The sequence below is a fragment of the Arachis hypogaea genome, chromosome 6, assembly GCF_003086295.3.
Source record: "Arachis hypogaea cultivar Tifrunner chromosome 6, arahy.Tifrunner.gnm2.J5K5, whole genome shotgun sequence".
In the NCBI taxonomy this organism is placed as follows: domain Eukaryota; kingdom Viridiplantae; phylum Streptophyta; class Magnoliopsida; order Fabales; family Fabaceae; genus Arachis; species Arachis hypogaea.
Window position 1 is genome coordinate 93,499,866 of NC_092041.1, and position 16,326 is coordinate 93,516,191.

Consider the following 16,326-nt stretch of genomic DNA (forward strand, 5'->3'; position numbering starts at 1 on the left):
TCTCGGACTTCATTACTCAAGGTCTAAATACTTGCAATCTATTTTTTAATAAGTACGCCTCTGAAGAGCAGCCATGTTAGTAATTTAGGGTTGCACCTAATTTCTTGCATATTCTCTTGTTACATACTCCTTTTATTAATAAATGCCTGGATTTTAAAGTTAGTATTTTTATTCAATAATATCTATCATCTTAGAGTTTTAAAATATTGTTAATTAATTATTTTAAATTTACCCATATTTTAATGATCTTGCAACTTAATTGTAACAATTTGCAAGGAAAAACACTTTTTTTATTAAAACAATACAGTTTTTATAATTCAATCATATTAGATGTACATTAAAATCAATCACTAAAATCAATTACCAAAATAGAATATATATCAAAATATAAAATATATATTAAAAATAAATTAAATTATATATGTATTTATACATAAATATATAATAACTTATTTTAGTGTGCAAATAACATTTTTTTATTATTATGTGATTCTAGTATTTTTCTTGATATGTTTTAAGGTATTAAACACAATTATATATTTGCGGGGAAGAGAATATATATTACTAAACCGTAGGTCTAGTCACCAAAAAAAAAAACCGTAGGTCTAAGCATACCTTAAAATCGTAGAAAAATGAAAGGTAGATGCACCAAGATGGAGAGAAGACAAGGCTTTGATGGTAATCATGGAATGTTTGGTATTGATAACTTTTTTTTATGGAATGAAAAATCACGTGCATTTCTCTGACCCTCTTCATTTTCGAGTTTATGCAGTTGAAAACGGAGTTTCCCTTATCTAACTTTCTTGGTCTTCATGAATTTCATTCATTCCTTGCATTACTATCAAATCCAAATTAAGGGACCAAAAAAAAGATTCATCATATACATTACATTACATACAATTCAATTCTCTCTAGAGAGCTACTACATTCTCTCATCATAATATTTCTCATACTTTTGTGATTGAAACCAAGGTCTTACATTGTTTCCGGGTATGTAAATTGTTCTATATATTTTATTTGTTTATTTATTGATCTTCTTTATTTCTATTTGATAGTTCAATGGCAAACATTTGTGTATAATTTGCTTGCAAGAAAGATGAATATTTCATGAAAACTAGTTCCATACATAAACTTATATAGTTGAGGTTCTTATTAGCTGAACATTTATTAATACTTTCCCACTCTTTTGTGATCTTTTTGTGGTACCATTTAGCATTAATGTTTTAGATTTCAACAATGCTAGAGAACCAACTCTATATAAGTCAAGAATAAGCCAACTGGTAAATCAGAGGCATCGGTGACTTTAATCAGATGTTGCTATTGATAAGCACACGGATGTTTCTTTTTCTTGTAAATTGGATGGTTTTGGATATAATTTCTATGTTTCATGTGTTACGCATTAATAAAACATAATTAATTATATGGAACCAACTAATAAATGATCAAAGCATCTGTTCCGTGATTCTCTCCTATCACTACGTATCTTCCCTCATGTTTTGAACGTGGTCAACAATAATTTAAAAAACAAATTAAATTATAAATTAATAAGATTAATTATAATTAATTATATTGTTACATTTTTGGCTGATTATTAGTTGGTTCATATACTTTTCCTTTAGATTTACAGCGAAGGATGGAACTTAATGAATAGAATTTGTTGACGGCATGCAATTACAAGCTATACCCAATAAATTTTTAGGATAAAAGCCAATCAAATTTTCATGTTAGATGAAATCATGGGTGGAAAGAGAGAGAGAGATTTGTCTTTCTCTTCTCTTTATTACACCTAATGTAATTTATTTAAATTAGAGATATTAGTTAGTTAGATTGATGTATTCCTGTATTTTGTATATATATCTCTAATACTCTTTTCTCTCTTTTTCTTAAAATATCTAACTAAAACAATTATATTTAAATTTTTTGTTGTTGGATTGTTAATTAAAAAGAATTGATTTTTTTTCAGAAAAAAAAAACAATAAACTGGTTTTGTTGGCTGAGTGTGAAATAGGCTTTAGTACAACTTATAGCCATTTATTTTACTGAAAGTTTTTTTTAATATTTTAAAAATATTTGGAAATTAATTTGATACTTTTTTTTAGAAATTACTTTGTTCAAAATAAAATTGTTAGAAGCAATTTGGGAAATTACTTATATTTGTAGTTAGTTATTTGTATTAATATTCAAAGTTATTTATAATAAACCGTAGCTTTCTAGAAGAATTTATTTATATTAGACAAATTTTGAATAATTAACTTACAAAAATAAATTGCAATTTCAGTTTAAAATTTGTTAGTAACATCTAAAACATAAAAAAATAAAATTGAAGTTAAAGGACAATAAGTATAGAACTTGTGCCATAATTACTTTAAAAAAAATAGTAAATGGTTGATGATTCTTCTTTTTTTTTTTTTTTATCACGTTGGCTTTTTCTTACTGTCTAAGCTACTCTGTTTAACTTAAAACCTCTAAATGAGGTAAATTATTTCCTTTTAATTTCTCCAAAATTAGCTAAATTATTTCACCTATCATTCAATGGAATACCCAAAAACGACTTTTCTATCATTTTTTTTACCTTCTTCTTTGAGGGAGAGGTGGGTGGGGAAGATGGGTAACAGAAACATAATTTATTGAACATTTTCATAGTTGCTGGCTTTAGCATATAAATGTCCATTTTCAAATTGGCTGATAACCCCCCCCCCCCCCCCCCCCCAAAAAAAATTTTACTAAATTTATTGAACCCATTATTCAACTTGTACATAATTTTTTTTATTTTTTATAATATTTCCCAACCCAATAAATAAATAAATATTACATATTTAAATTTTATTAAAAGATTTATCATTAGTTAATAAATTAATATATACAACAGGTTTTATAATACCAACCGCTATCTTATTTCAATGGCTTTATGAGTTTAGGGATGTATCATTTACCCACCAGTCAACCACCACTTCAAATCAACCTGGTCTTCAAAATTGAAAAGGAGAAAATAAAATGCATTTATTTCCAATAGATATTATTATGGTACAACAAACATTATTTCTACATTATCTGCTGTTTTTATCAGAACCCTCCGGTGCATCTTTGGCAATAGTATAATGTTATTTGTGCTGAGCTGACTATGCCACATGGAATGAAACTTGAAAGTTATTTTTGTTGTTTAGGTCATGGGCAAAAGTCAAACTTCTTGGTGCAAATTGGGCTAACTGTATGTCAAAGCCCAAATGTGATTCCAATTTCCACCTTCCACATTTGCAAGAGTGGCCCAATATGTCTTTCTTCATAAATATCCTAAAAATCCGTTTGGTACGTCTTTGTATTATGGATGATATTTTAAACTAGAATAAATAGAGAAGACAAAAAAAATTAGAATAAAAATAAACGAGTATCTTTTTAGATGGAATAAGACTTTCTTTAAAAAATAGTTTTGGTCTATCTGCTAGAGTTTGAAGAATTTCGAAAGGACCCGCGTATTCAGGTCCAATCCACTGTCAGCAAAAGAATCTATGATTAGCTCTTTTAGAAATTTTCAAATGAACAATTTTAACGAAATTTTTTAATTTTTTATTTTATTATATTTAATTTTGACTAAAAATATTTAATTTTGATAAAATAATTTTTAATTTTTAATTTTAATAAATTAAACTTCCAAATATTAATTTTATTTAACAAAATTAATTAATTATTAATCCATCATTCTAAATGTTCATGCTATTTTATTAAACAGAACTGATATTTAAAAAGTTTATTAAAATCTATTTTATTAAAATTAAAATTTTTCAAATATCAAAATGTTGTCGCCTTTAAACTAACATTGTATTTCTTTTTTGGTGCAATTAATATATTGTATAAATTTATGCATCATGACCTCTTTATATATCAAAATGAGATACAACTTAATTAGGATAATTTACTTATTTAAATAAATTACTAACTAATTTTACTAAAATACATATTATGCAAATTGGATACTAAAATGTATTATTTTCCTAAACTATATAAACTGCGATAAGGGTATCGTGGTTTACAAAATACACGTAATTCGCTACAGGGGTGTTGCGGATTATGTTGGCGAAGAACCATCACATAAACCGCTACAGGAGTATCGCAGTTTATGTATGTTTTTTATGTTTTATAAAGACTTAGTTCATTTTTTATGGAGGATGAGTTTTTTGGATGAAAGTTTAACTTGTGTATAGTGCAACATAGGTTGCTGCTTTGATTTAATTGAAATTAGTCTGTTGTACTCATAGAATTATCAAGAAAATTAGGCCCCAGAGAGAATCACTAGTACATAGAGAATCGATCAGCAAATACAACTTCCCATACAGATGCATTCCGTCAATGCTGATTAGTGACTTGCAATGTTTAAAAGCCTTAATGCATGGAGGGAACGTCCAGAAAAATCGATGAAAGTACTTCGTAGACTCATCAACCTCACCACCGACACGCACTGGAGAAGTCTTCAACAAAGCTACGCTTCCGTCCATCGTTGCTTACATCCCAAAGATCCACTAGGGCAACTCCGCATATGACTCTTCCCAATTCCCGTAAATCTGGGCAACTGCCTTCTGCTTTGCCTTCCACACCTTCCTGTAATTAGGCCTGAATTCATAGGTTGACTCAATAACTTCTTGCAACACCTTTATGGTAACCGCTGCATCCGCCCTAACCAAGGGATAAATTATCGCACAAATTACGTGGTAATCAAAATTCTTGGTAGCCGATCTGAAATTCTCCATAAGCATTGCCCTCGTGTAATTCTTGGTAGCCGAAGGTGTGTGGATCATCTGGTTGTTGGCTCACTGCTTCCAGATTGAGCGTCGAGAAATGCGGCGGTTGTTGGCGAGACCTAGAACTGCATAGCCCCTGAGGTGCAGGTCGGGGCACTAGAGTCTCGTCCTCACTATCCCCGATATGTGATTGGGCTCATCGTCCGAATCATAGTCCCACATCGCGTCCTCAATGTGATCCGGCTCACCACTCCCAACAATACCAGTAATCAAACCGGGTGACCTATCTGCCAATGCTAGAACAGGTGGAGGTGCAGGTAGGAGACACCTGGGTGCAACGACAGGCATCGAAGTAGAAGCACCCCCCACCGTCGTCGACTAAGGATTTGGCGCTGAAGCCTCAGAACTTTTCACACGGTCTTTCAACTTGGCAAACAACTCGTGTATTCTCACACCGAAAAACTCTGCCAACAATGAAACAACACCCCCATGTCTTCATCCGACCCGATGACAAATGTTTCATACTGCACAACACTCGACACGACCGCCATCGGAATCTTGTAGAACACCTTCTTTACCGACTTGGCCCAGCTAACCCTGCCTTCTTCAATATATTCCTCTTCAGATCCGACAAAGTATCAGTCGAATAGATAAAAATGTTCAACGGTTCTTTATCCGTGAACTTAACACCATGCCTGTTACTTTTTTTTTTATTTTAACAGAACAGTAGATTAGAACCATCAAGCTTTTCTCTCTATCCATTTCTAAAAGTGTGAAAATGACTCTCTTCAAATAACCCACTCCCTATCTTGGTATTTATAGGCAAAGTTTACATAGTATAAACCGCTACACCCCTGTAGCAGTTTATGCATACATCAAAAACACACATAAACTGCGACATTCCTGTAGCGGTTTATGTGATGGTTCTTCGTCAACGTAATCCGCGACACCCCTGTAGTGGATTACGTGCATTTTGTAAACCGCGATACCTTTGTCGCTGTTTTTAGGAAAAAAATGCATTTTGGTATCCAATTTGCATAATAATGTATATTCTGATAATTTTGGTTAGCAGTTTATTTAAATAGGTAAATTGCCCACTTAATTATATCTGCACAATAACTTAGAACGTATTAGTTTTTAATATATAGAAATATTTTTATATTTTAATATTAGTATAAAAATACAATAAAAATAATTGTATATCAAATAAAAATTATATCAATTTAATTAATTAATTAAAATAAAAAAATAAATAAAATAGAGCACAAGATATAAATCAATAAATAATGTTTAATAAATATAAAAGTTGAATGTATATAATAAAATAAATAAAATAAAATATACTTAATAGATAAATCATATGGATTAACATATTAGATAACAAATAACTTTGATTACGTATTGTATCTTTTGGACAATACATTTTTTTTCTTAAATAAAATACAAAAATTCTAGAGGATCAATAATTTTAGACTAACAATTGACCAATATACCCATTTTTTTTATATTTTATTAGTTCTTTCACATATATATGCACATAAATCAGAATAATTTGCACGTATAATACACATAATCTACACACAAATAATAAAAAAGCATGTAGACGTGAATAATTATATTTTACACCTCTTTACAATTTTATTTTAAAATAAACAACATATTGTTACTCGAGATTGTTGCCACATTGTCTTTTTTATTCTTTTTATTATTAGTTTCTCTATTTGGTATGGTGTTTGAGGATTTAGTAATGTTAAGATTCTGCAATTTATTATTTTTAACTAGTAGATAAATAATAATATTTAAAAATATTAATTAAAAATATAATATTGAGCTATTGAGTTAAATATATTAAATTATTAACCAAAAATACAGATCAATATAAATTAAAATTGCTAGTTTTTAAATTTTTCTCTCGAGCATATTCTAGAGCATTAGTTACATATTGGCTAAAAACCTTAAAGTTGGTCATCTTGTATGGCTTTACTCAAGTTACATATTCTAACTATTGAATAATACATATTGTACGTCTTGAAAAACATAGACTGTGATTCTTATATAACATATTTTTTAGCATTAGATTATACACACTGTAGATAACACAAATAATTCTAGCATAACACATTATTATATCTTAAATAACTTATTCTAACTCTTGAATGGCACATAATCTAACACTTAAATTGTACATATTATATCTCTTGAATAACACACATTATAACCTCTTGCTAATCAAATTCTCATTTTTAGATAGAGTCTACTAGAATCGTACTCAAAAGTTCACATTGTTAAAAAAAATCCAAAAAGTTCACCAAAAAAAAAAATTCAAAAATATTAATGATAAATAAATTTGCAAAAGATTTAAAAATTCAACAAAAGCTAAATATTATATATATTCTAAAAAAATTTAGAAATAAATTTTTATATAAATTTTTACAAATATTATTAAAAAATAAGATCTTTTTATTTTTAAAATTTGATAATTTTATGTTAAGTGAATTTTTTTCAAAAAAAGAATTATTGTGAATGACTATATTTTATAAAAAAATAAAAAAATTTAGAAATTAAATTTTATTCTAAATTTTTTATATACTTTTTAAATATTTATTCAAATGTTGCCATAAAACTCTAAATTAAATGAATATGTCCTTTGTTAAATACAAAATTTTTTTATTATTTATAAAAAATATAATATTTATTAATTATTCTTATCATATTTTTAAATCATTTATAAACTATTTTATCGATAACATTTTTTAAAGATTTTTTTATTAATGACTAAATTTTTCGAACACTGATTTAGTAGTTAACCCTCGTTAGATAATACATCACTCTTATATAACACATCTTCTAACACTTAGATTATTACACATATATACTCTAACTCTTGGATAATATATATTGTAACTCTTATATAATACATACTCTAACATTCAAATTATAGATAATATAACTCTCAAACAACATAGAAGGTAATTCAAATCAAACCAATTTTAAACTTGTGTATATAACTATATATATGGCACTGATTATTTCCTCTGCAAGTTATTGTAACTCAGTATAAATTCTGGAACCGAAACTCAACACAATGCAATGAACTAACCAACATCATCGTTTTCTCCATATGTTAAATTCTGTCAACCATTTCTATTGGTTTAGGATATTTTCAAAATCAACCCCCTATTGATGTACGATGAGAGAAGATAAATAATAGTCCTCATAGAATTAATAAGACTAAACTTTATAAATAATCTAGTAGTAAGGAGTTTAAGTAATACATGTATAAAAGATATCAAGTTCATAACTCATTATATATTGCGACGAGTAAAACAAAAATGCTACACACATTAAAATACATGTAATATAATATATATTATTTAATTCTTTTTAATATGTATATATTTTACACAAATAATTTATATAATAGTTGTTTTTTGTTTATATATTATACGATTATTGTGAATATAAAAAATTTATGGATAAATATATACTAGAATAAATGTAGTAGTGTAGAGAAGATCACCTGTATACATAATCCAATGACTTTGCTATAGAAAACCATTAGGTTAGGAATTTGTAGAGTTATTCTCCCTAACTATCTAATATCTATATGCCAAAATGAGCTCACTCATAAAATTCAAGGTTATTTTTAAATTTGGATTATATCACACATTAATCCTTATTTATCAAAATAGGCAAATTAAACATTTTCGTAATTATATATTGTTAGTAGATCAAGGATAAAGTGAGACTAGTGCTCCTACATCAATTATCAAAGATAAAATATATACTAAAAAATGTAATAAATATATATAAATTCGTATGTGAATTTTTTTTATTATATGGTCCTTTAATTCTAATTTACCATTTTTATATACGGTTATTTGAGTCAAATTTATTCCTTCACACACCTCTAGTTAAAAACATTTGACTAATTATTTAAAGGGTTAAATACTGAAATCATCCCTAAAGTCTGGGGTGAAAATTAAAATCGTTTCCAACCTTTTTTTGTTATTAAAATCATCTCCAACATTACAAAATGTTATAAAATCGTCTTTTTTTTACTTTAGTTTCATTCTCTTGACCAAATTACCCTTAAAATTAATAAAAATAAAATAAAAAAACCCCAACACCTCCCCCACCCTCTCTCCATATTGCTCCCTCTTTTCCCTTTCATCTCCTTCTTCCTACCCCTCTTCGGAACCCTCCCTCCCAACCACAACCCCAATTCTTCTTTTCTCTCTTTCTGTCACCGTATTATCTCCGCCCCCACTTCCTTCTCCACCTTCTTCGGCGCCGACTCTTTTTCCGTCGCGCTCTTTCTCTCGCAGCGCCGACATGCGTTCTTCCTCTCGCAGCGCCACGCCTCCGTTCTGCCTTCTTACCGCATCGCGCCTCCTTCCAGATTCAGATTTATTTTTCTTCCTGTTTTACTTCTCTGATTCTCTGTTTCGCTACCATGAAGCTCACCACTTTTTATTTTTTTATTTTTGAAGAACATAAACTGATAAATATATTTTTTTTAATTTCTGTTGCTGTTGAATTTAGATCTGAAATTGCAATTGATGATTGCTGAATTGTTGTTAAATTTAAAATTTTGTTGATTTATTTTGTGGATGTTGTTGTTGATGTTGTTCTTTTTTATGTTGCTATTGCTAAAAATGTGTTAATGTTGCTGAATTTGTTGGTTAATTTGTTGTTGCTGTTGCTGAATTTAGTTTGTGGATGGGTGATAGTGATTTACAGAGAATGAAAATGTGATAGTTATGGAGGCAGTGGTGATGGCCATGAGAAAAAGAAAAGAGAGAAAGAGAGTTGCTAGGAATGATGAAGATGATGTAGAAGTTATGGACAAAAAGTGACGAGAATGGAGTGACGGGAGTAGAGTGAGGGGGAGTGGGGTGACGGGAGTGGGGTGAGGGGGTTACGGGAGGGTGAGGGGGTGAGGAAGTGGGTGAGAAGGTGAGGGAGTTACGGGAGTGGGGAGTGGGCTAACGGGATTACGGGAGGATGAGTGAGGGAGTGGGGTGAGGGAGTTACGGGAGGGAGGAGGGGGAGGGGTGAGGGTTGAAAGGGGAGGGGAGTTTGTTTTAATTTTTTAATATTATTTTTAATTATTTTTATTAATAATGAAGGGTAATATGGTAAAAAAATAAAATTAAAGTGGAAAAAGATGATTTTATAACGTTTTGTAATGTTGAGGATGATTTTAATAACAAAAAAGGTCGGGAACGATTTTGATTTTCACCCCAAACCTTAGGACGATTTCAGTGCTTAACCCTTATTTAAATTAATCCTTAAAAATTTTAAAAAGAGATATTTTAGTCTCAAAAAATTAATATACAAATTAATTTTTAATATTTTTTTAGACATAATAATTTTTAATTTATTTTTTGGAATAACTCACTAATAAAAAAATACTGAGTTAGTACATAAACTCACACATGTAATAGTTAAATGTTCGCGTATTCAAGAAGAACAAAACAATTTTTGACAGACCAGAAATATTATTTTTGGAGGTCAATAACATATATAATATTTAAAAAAATATATGTAAATAAATTATAATATAAGATGCATTACAAAAATATACCGATAGAGAATATATATTTAAAGTACAAAAAATATGTATACTTTTTACTAACGAAGTGGTACACGTCAATTTTTCACATCATAAAATTCATCGATAATAGAATTTGTGTCAACTCTTTCAGCAATCTTCTTCTCAATGTAAATCAAAAGACAATTAGCAAGAAATGTATCTTCTATTTTGTTTCTGAGTCTATTCTTCACAACATTCATAATTAAAAAAAATCTCTCAATTATAGCAATTGAAACCGAAAGAGTTAATACCACGCGAATCAAATAATTACAATCAATCAAAGAATATGTTAAAGACTTTCCTATCGTTGTTAACCCTTGACATAACTCCAAAATTATGCATAAGTTAGTTAACCAAACAAGTAGAAAGGCAAACAATAAGCAGCATCTTTTTTGGTAAATATTTTAACCAACTTAAAATTTCTTAAACTAAAAATATTGAAAATATCGACAGTAATTGTTATTACTATAAGCTGGATATCTAATATTTGTTGGTTGGTATGACTCGACTATTATGTATGTTCTACAAATTTTATCATGTTCATTAACATTATACTGCCAAATTGGATGTTGCTTTTCTAGATCCCTTTCTAATCAAAAGATATCAATATCTCTTTTTAATATTAAAATTTTGACTTTATGTTGATGTATATTTTAAGTAAGATTAAAGAACTCACTTATTTGAGCTTCTTGTGAAATAAGATTATAGGGTAGATTTATTTAAACTCTAACAGTAAATTTTCTCTTAAAAATTGTATCAATTACTTTACTTTTTCATCATGAAATGTTCTATTTTTTTATTTGAAAAAAAATATAAACTCAAATAATTACATACTTATATGAATAAACAAAATTTAAGTATTTTTTATCAATCAAACATAAATAATAATAACTTTTTTTATTGAGACACTATCAATTTCACCAAAAAAAAAGAAATAAAAAATAAGAGCAAATAAATTCTAAAAATGGATCACCCACTGTCTATATGGGATAATAATACAAAAAAATAAAGTTATATTGTTTTATAATAAAAAAAGGTGCTTTGTTAATTAATAATTTTATACAACTATATAAGAGAAATGACAAGTTTCTTGAGTACCTTTAATTAATAATTTGATATGATTAAAGACTGAGTCAAGTTATGGCTTCAAATAGCATACGAGTGGTCAAGAAACAAGGATCAGGAAGAAAAAGAATGACTTTAGAAATCATTATTATTTTATTTGGCTTGGAGGACTTCTTACTGCTATTATTTTTTTAAAAAAGTTGGGAGGACTTCTTACTGCTATTAAGGCCTCCGTTTGCCCCTATATGTCCGTCTCTGGTCCCTGATATGACTCAGTCACCCGCACCATTGCCACTGTTTTTATATCCCTTCTTTTGTCTTCTCTTTTTTTCTCTTTCTCCTCTTTTTCTCTCATTTTCTTTCCATAGTTAGACTAAACTACCACCATCATCTCACTCTTTCTCACTATTTGCCTCTTCTACTGTGAAATTTCATATTTGGCACTATCATCATCGCAACTCTTCCATCGCATAAAGAAGGAACTCCTCGGTTGGCAACGTCTTTTAACTTTTTCGTGTCTCCGCCCCTGCCAACAATAGTGCTGACGAGTATTTCGGCATTCTTTCAATCACTGCCACAGGTCTCTCATGACAAACAGTAACTACCTTTTTCATGGGATATTCAAAAACCAATTCAGTAGAACCTAACCATCAGATTTTTATTGTCTATGTCCAGCCACTTTTTTAGTCCCATTGCCACTACTATCAGTGATGTGTTCAAGGACCCGCTAGGCTTGTCTTGCAGCAACGCAAAAAATAGAAGCTGATGATAGAAGGTTCTGAGGGGAGTAGAGTCATTTCAAAGACGGTGGTGAGGGTGCAGGTAATGGAACCTTTTAGAAGGCGCTGTGCTCTTCCAGCTCGCTTTGTGCGAATACAGCGGCGGAGAGGAGTGAGAGAGAAAGTGAGGATTGTGTGTGTATATGTCGGTATTAGATTGAAAGGAAAAAATGCAGGGTGGGTGCGTGAGGCTTGGAAGCCATTGTTGTTGGAGAGAACGCCGTCGCTATCTGCGAGTTAGAGATTTGGGATTTCCATCATATGACGTCGTCTATTATTACAAGGCCAGAGACTATTTTACCTTTCTCGCACATATAAATACTTAAGGGAAAAGTCTAGGGCCAGCAGTTTTATTGAATTTTGGTCAGCATGTAACCAGCAGAGGAAGGTGAACCATTGGATGAAATCTCATACCAATTTCACACCATCAAATCATCATTGATAACTAGTTGATGGCTAACAATCACAAAAATTGCTGGCCCCCTAACATTGCTCATACTTAACTACTACATGTGTGAGTTTACGTGCCTTTAATATTTTTTGTTAATAAGGAGTGACGTTAAAAATTAAAATAAAAACTATTATATCTCACAGAAAAACTATTAAAAATTAATTTATAATTTTTTAAAAAAAATTAAAATATTTATTTTTAAAATTCTTTAGCATTTATTTGGATAATTACTCAAAATATTTCCACTCCTGCTACCGGCAAAAATAGTAGATAATTTTAATATTTAAGTCATATGGGAATGGGAAAAATTATGTGCAACCGTCCATTATCGTTTGATCTAAATTAAAATGCCAACTATATATTATATATATTTTATAGGAAAAGTATAGATAAATAATAAAAATACTAAACAACATAAATAATAGATATGTTAGATGTTCAATTCAATAGATATTCAGATGATTATATTCATTATTTTTAATTGAATGGTTGTTTTTTTTATTCGATTTACTCATGCACTAACTGAATATTCAATTCACTAAGTGTGCAGATAATTATCCTAATATTAAGGTTTACGAGGTATTTGAAGGGCGGAATGTTTTTTTTACTTTATTAGGTTAATTTTAAAATCCATTATTCACATTGTTTACAAAAATCATTGTCTACCTAACAAAACTCTATCTCTTATAACATGCAAATTCTCATCACTTCATATCACTCCAAGTTTAGACCTAACTAGAAAGTTAAGCTTGCCCAATGGATGTATGTGATAGTTAAATCAATTTGCATGTATTTTCTCTTAACATTATGCTAATGAATTCCTTATCTCTGTTAAGACGTATATTTTAAACAAATTAAAAGAGCTAGCAATGGTTTTGGAAAAAATAAAGAAATCATAAAGTGATTAAACTATAAATATTAAATAGCAATTAAGTAAGCATACGGAGCCAACTGATAAATCAAAGTTGTGTAAAAGGGAGCCAAAAAATAGCATTGCCCTAGAGGCCTAGACCGTATTACCACAGGAAACAAATACAACGTGGAGATTAATTAAATAAAAAATTTATTTTATTAATAAAAAAGTTGGAGGATTAACATTGCACAGTCAAATTAAAATTTAACACAAAGAATAAAAATATTTTAAAACTCTTAAAAATAAAAAAAATTAAATTTCAATTAAAAAAGATATCCAAAATTTAAACTCAATAAAAGAACATTTTTAGTGGGTTTCACAATAAATTTGTTTAACAACATGTTATGTATTAGTTAAAATTGACTAATATAGTATTGATTTTCTAACATTATTCAATATTTTTATGTTATTTATTATGGCTTAATAAACTCCAAGAAAAAACAAAAGAGAAGCTATGTAATTATATATATCATTGAAAATCTATTAAATGTACATCAAGAAACTGAAAGAACATAGAAGGAAAAGTTATAGCTTAGAAGCTCTAATAAATCAACAATATTAGACATGTGAAATCTATATGTTGTAAATTCAATAACAGTTGAAGTAATAGCCCACTGATGATTTTCCTTTTCATTGAAATGAAAATATACAATAAGGTGCAATAATGGTCGATTAAGCAATACATAAATTCAATCACACATGCACAAATGCAATGCTTCACTACAACTAACCATAGATATACATCACTCCATCAATATATCATACCGAATAACATATATATATAATAAGAATAATAATTGTACAACACATACAAGCATATAAATATATATAGAGATATATCCCTTACATGCAGGTGCGCCAGCTAGCGTTACTTATTAGGAGGTGATGATGATGATGAACCATCTTGTTGATTTATAAGTGCATTGCTAAATTCTGCTTCCCAATCTTCAAGACGAAAAGATGTTGAAAGCGGTGGAGGGAACATTGTAACATCACCCTCATCATCATGATGATGCTGAAACACCGCTAGTTCGTCTGTTCCACTATTATCATTATTATTATTATTATTGTTATTATTCATCACTTCATTGTTACCACCATCAAATAAAGAATTCAGAAAAACCAACAATGTATCTTCCTCCTCAACATCATTATTATTATTCCCATTATTTCCGCCATGATGATGATAATCAACAACAACATTATTATTATTATTATTATTCTCTTCCATAATGTTCCCACCAGCACTAATTATTGGAGCATAATCAAATTTGCTGTTGTTGACATTACCAATTTCTGACGCAGGATTCACAGTCATCGTAGGTTGGTGCTGCAGCGGCATTATGATTGAAGAGGTTATTACATTTGAATGTTGATGATGATGATGAAAAACACCTCCATTTGAAGTAGTAACAGGAGTAGTAGAATAATTGGTGGTGATTAATGGCTTATGGGTTCTTGGATCTATGCCTCGCTTTATGAGCTTCTTGCTTAGATGGGTATTCCAGTAATTCTTGATCTCGTTATCAGTCCTGCCAGGTAATCTGCCAGCTATCAAAGCCCACCTAAAAAGAAGGTAAGGTTGAGGGAGGAGGGGTAGAAGAGTAATTTTGAAGAGGTAGGGTTTGTTAGCATCTCACCTGTTGCCCAAGAGACGGTGAAGGCGGAGGATGAGATCCTCCTCGTCAGGAGCGATCTGGCCTCGCTTGACGGAGGGACGGAGGTAGTTCATCCAGCGGAGGCGGCAGCTCTTGCCGCAGCGCTGCAGCCCGGCCCTCTTGGGGAGCGTACGCCACCGCCCCTCCCCTTCCTTCTGGACAAATTTGGAGAGGATCTCGTCTTCCTCGGCGCTCCATGGTCCTTTCTTGATCCCAACTTTGCTGCAGCACGGTGTGGTAGTAGCAGTACTCTTGCTCATCTTGACTGTGATGAAGAATAATGTTAATAGTGGTGTGGTGGATATATTAAGAATATGTGGAACTAGTTAGGGTTCATAATATGAGTTGTATTTGTTTCAGTGTCTTAGCTAGAGACGTAACTGCGAAGGAAACTGGTGATGATGATAAAGCTTTATTTGTACTATTTTGGCATTTTTCTTTTTTTTTTTTAAAAGGGTTTATAAAGATGGCAAAAATATTCTTTTTTAAGTTATTTATTTGGTCACAGTAAATAGTGTATTCTAAAATAATGTATTTTAAAAATATAAATTATGAATAAATTGAATATCTAAAAAAAGAAATAATTATATTAATGGTTCTAACTAATATTAATTTAAATAACGTTGAATTTTTTAACTTAATATAAAATAAAATTTTTCAAAATTTTAATTTTACAATAAATTTTATTCAAAGAATTCAAAAACAAATAAGAATTACTAAACTTAAAATAGAACAATTAGCAATAAAAATTAGTAGATTAAAATATAAATTTTTAAAATTAAAAAAAATTATTAAAAGAATTATAAAAATTGTAAATAAAAACTTTACCTGTAAAAAATTATTAAATTCATAAAATAAAAAAAGTATAAAAATGATAATAAAATGAAAACAAAAACATAATATTATAAAATTTATAAAAATAATAAAAATAAAAAAATCCTCTAATAAAATTTTTGTTAACAATAATTTTAACAAATTAAAAAATTAACATAAAAGTCAAATTAACAATTTTAAAAATATAATAATACTTTTTAATAAAGATAACACTTTTAATATATATTATATGTCAAAAATTTAATATATGACAATTTATTCAATAAATGAGACCAAACGTATTTATTTAAGAGA

General features: G+C 29.3%; 1 protein-coding gene and 1 long non-coding RNA gene across 2 annotated transcripts; one reads left to right on the forward strand and one right to left on the reverse strand.

Moving 5' to 3' along the window:
- Positions 1-774: 774 nt before the first annotated feature.
- On the forward strand, positions 775-15,687 carry LOC112696977 (uncharacterized). Its single transcript, XR_003151018.3, has 3 exons — positions 775-990; positions 3,165-3,306; positions 14,846-15,687. It is a non-coding gene; the product is annotated as an uncharacterized lncRNA (long non-coding RNA).
- LOC112696976 (uncharacterized) lies at positions 14,139-15,458 on the reverse strand. The gene is made up of 2 exons (XM_025749941.3): positions 15,181-15,458; positions 14,139-15,105 (listed from the first exon to the last, which is right to left on the reverse strand). Exons 1-2 carry the CDS (start codon positions 15,456-15,458, stop codon positions 14,409-14,411), a joined length of 975 nt encoding a protein of 324 aa, XP_025605726.1. The 3' UTR covers positions 14,139-14,408.
- Positions 15,688-16,326: the final 639 nt, after the last annotated feature.

Coding starts and splice junctions, on each gene's coding strand:
- LOC112696976 (XM_025749941.3), bottom strand. CDS start 15,458: ATGAGCAAGAGTACTGCTACTACCACACCGTGCTGCAGCAAAGTTGGG. Junction 15,106..15,180: donor CACCGTCTCTTGGGCAACAG/GTGAGATGCTAA, acceptor CCTTCTTTTTAG/GTGGGCTTTGATAGCTGGCA.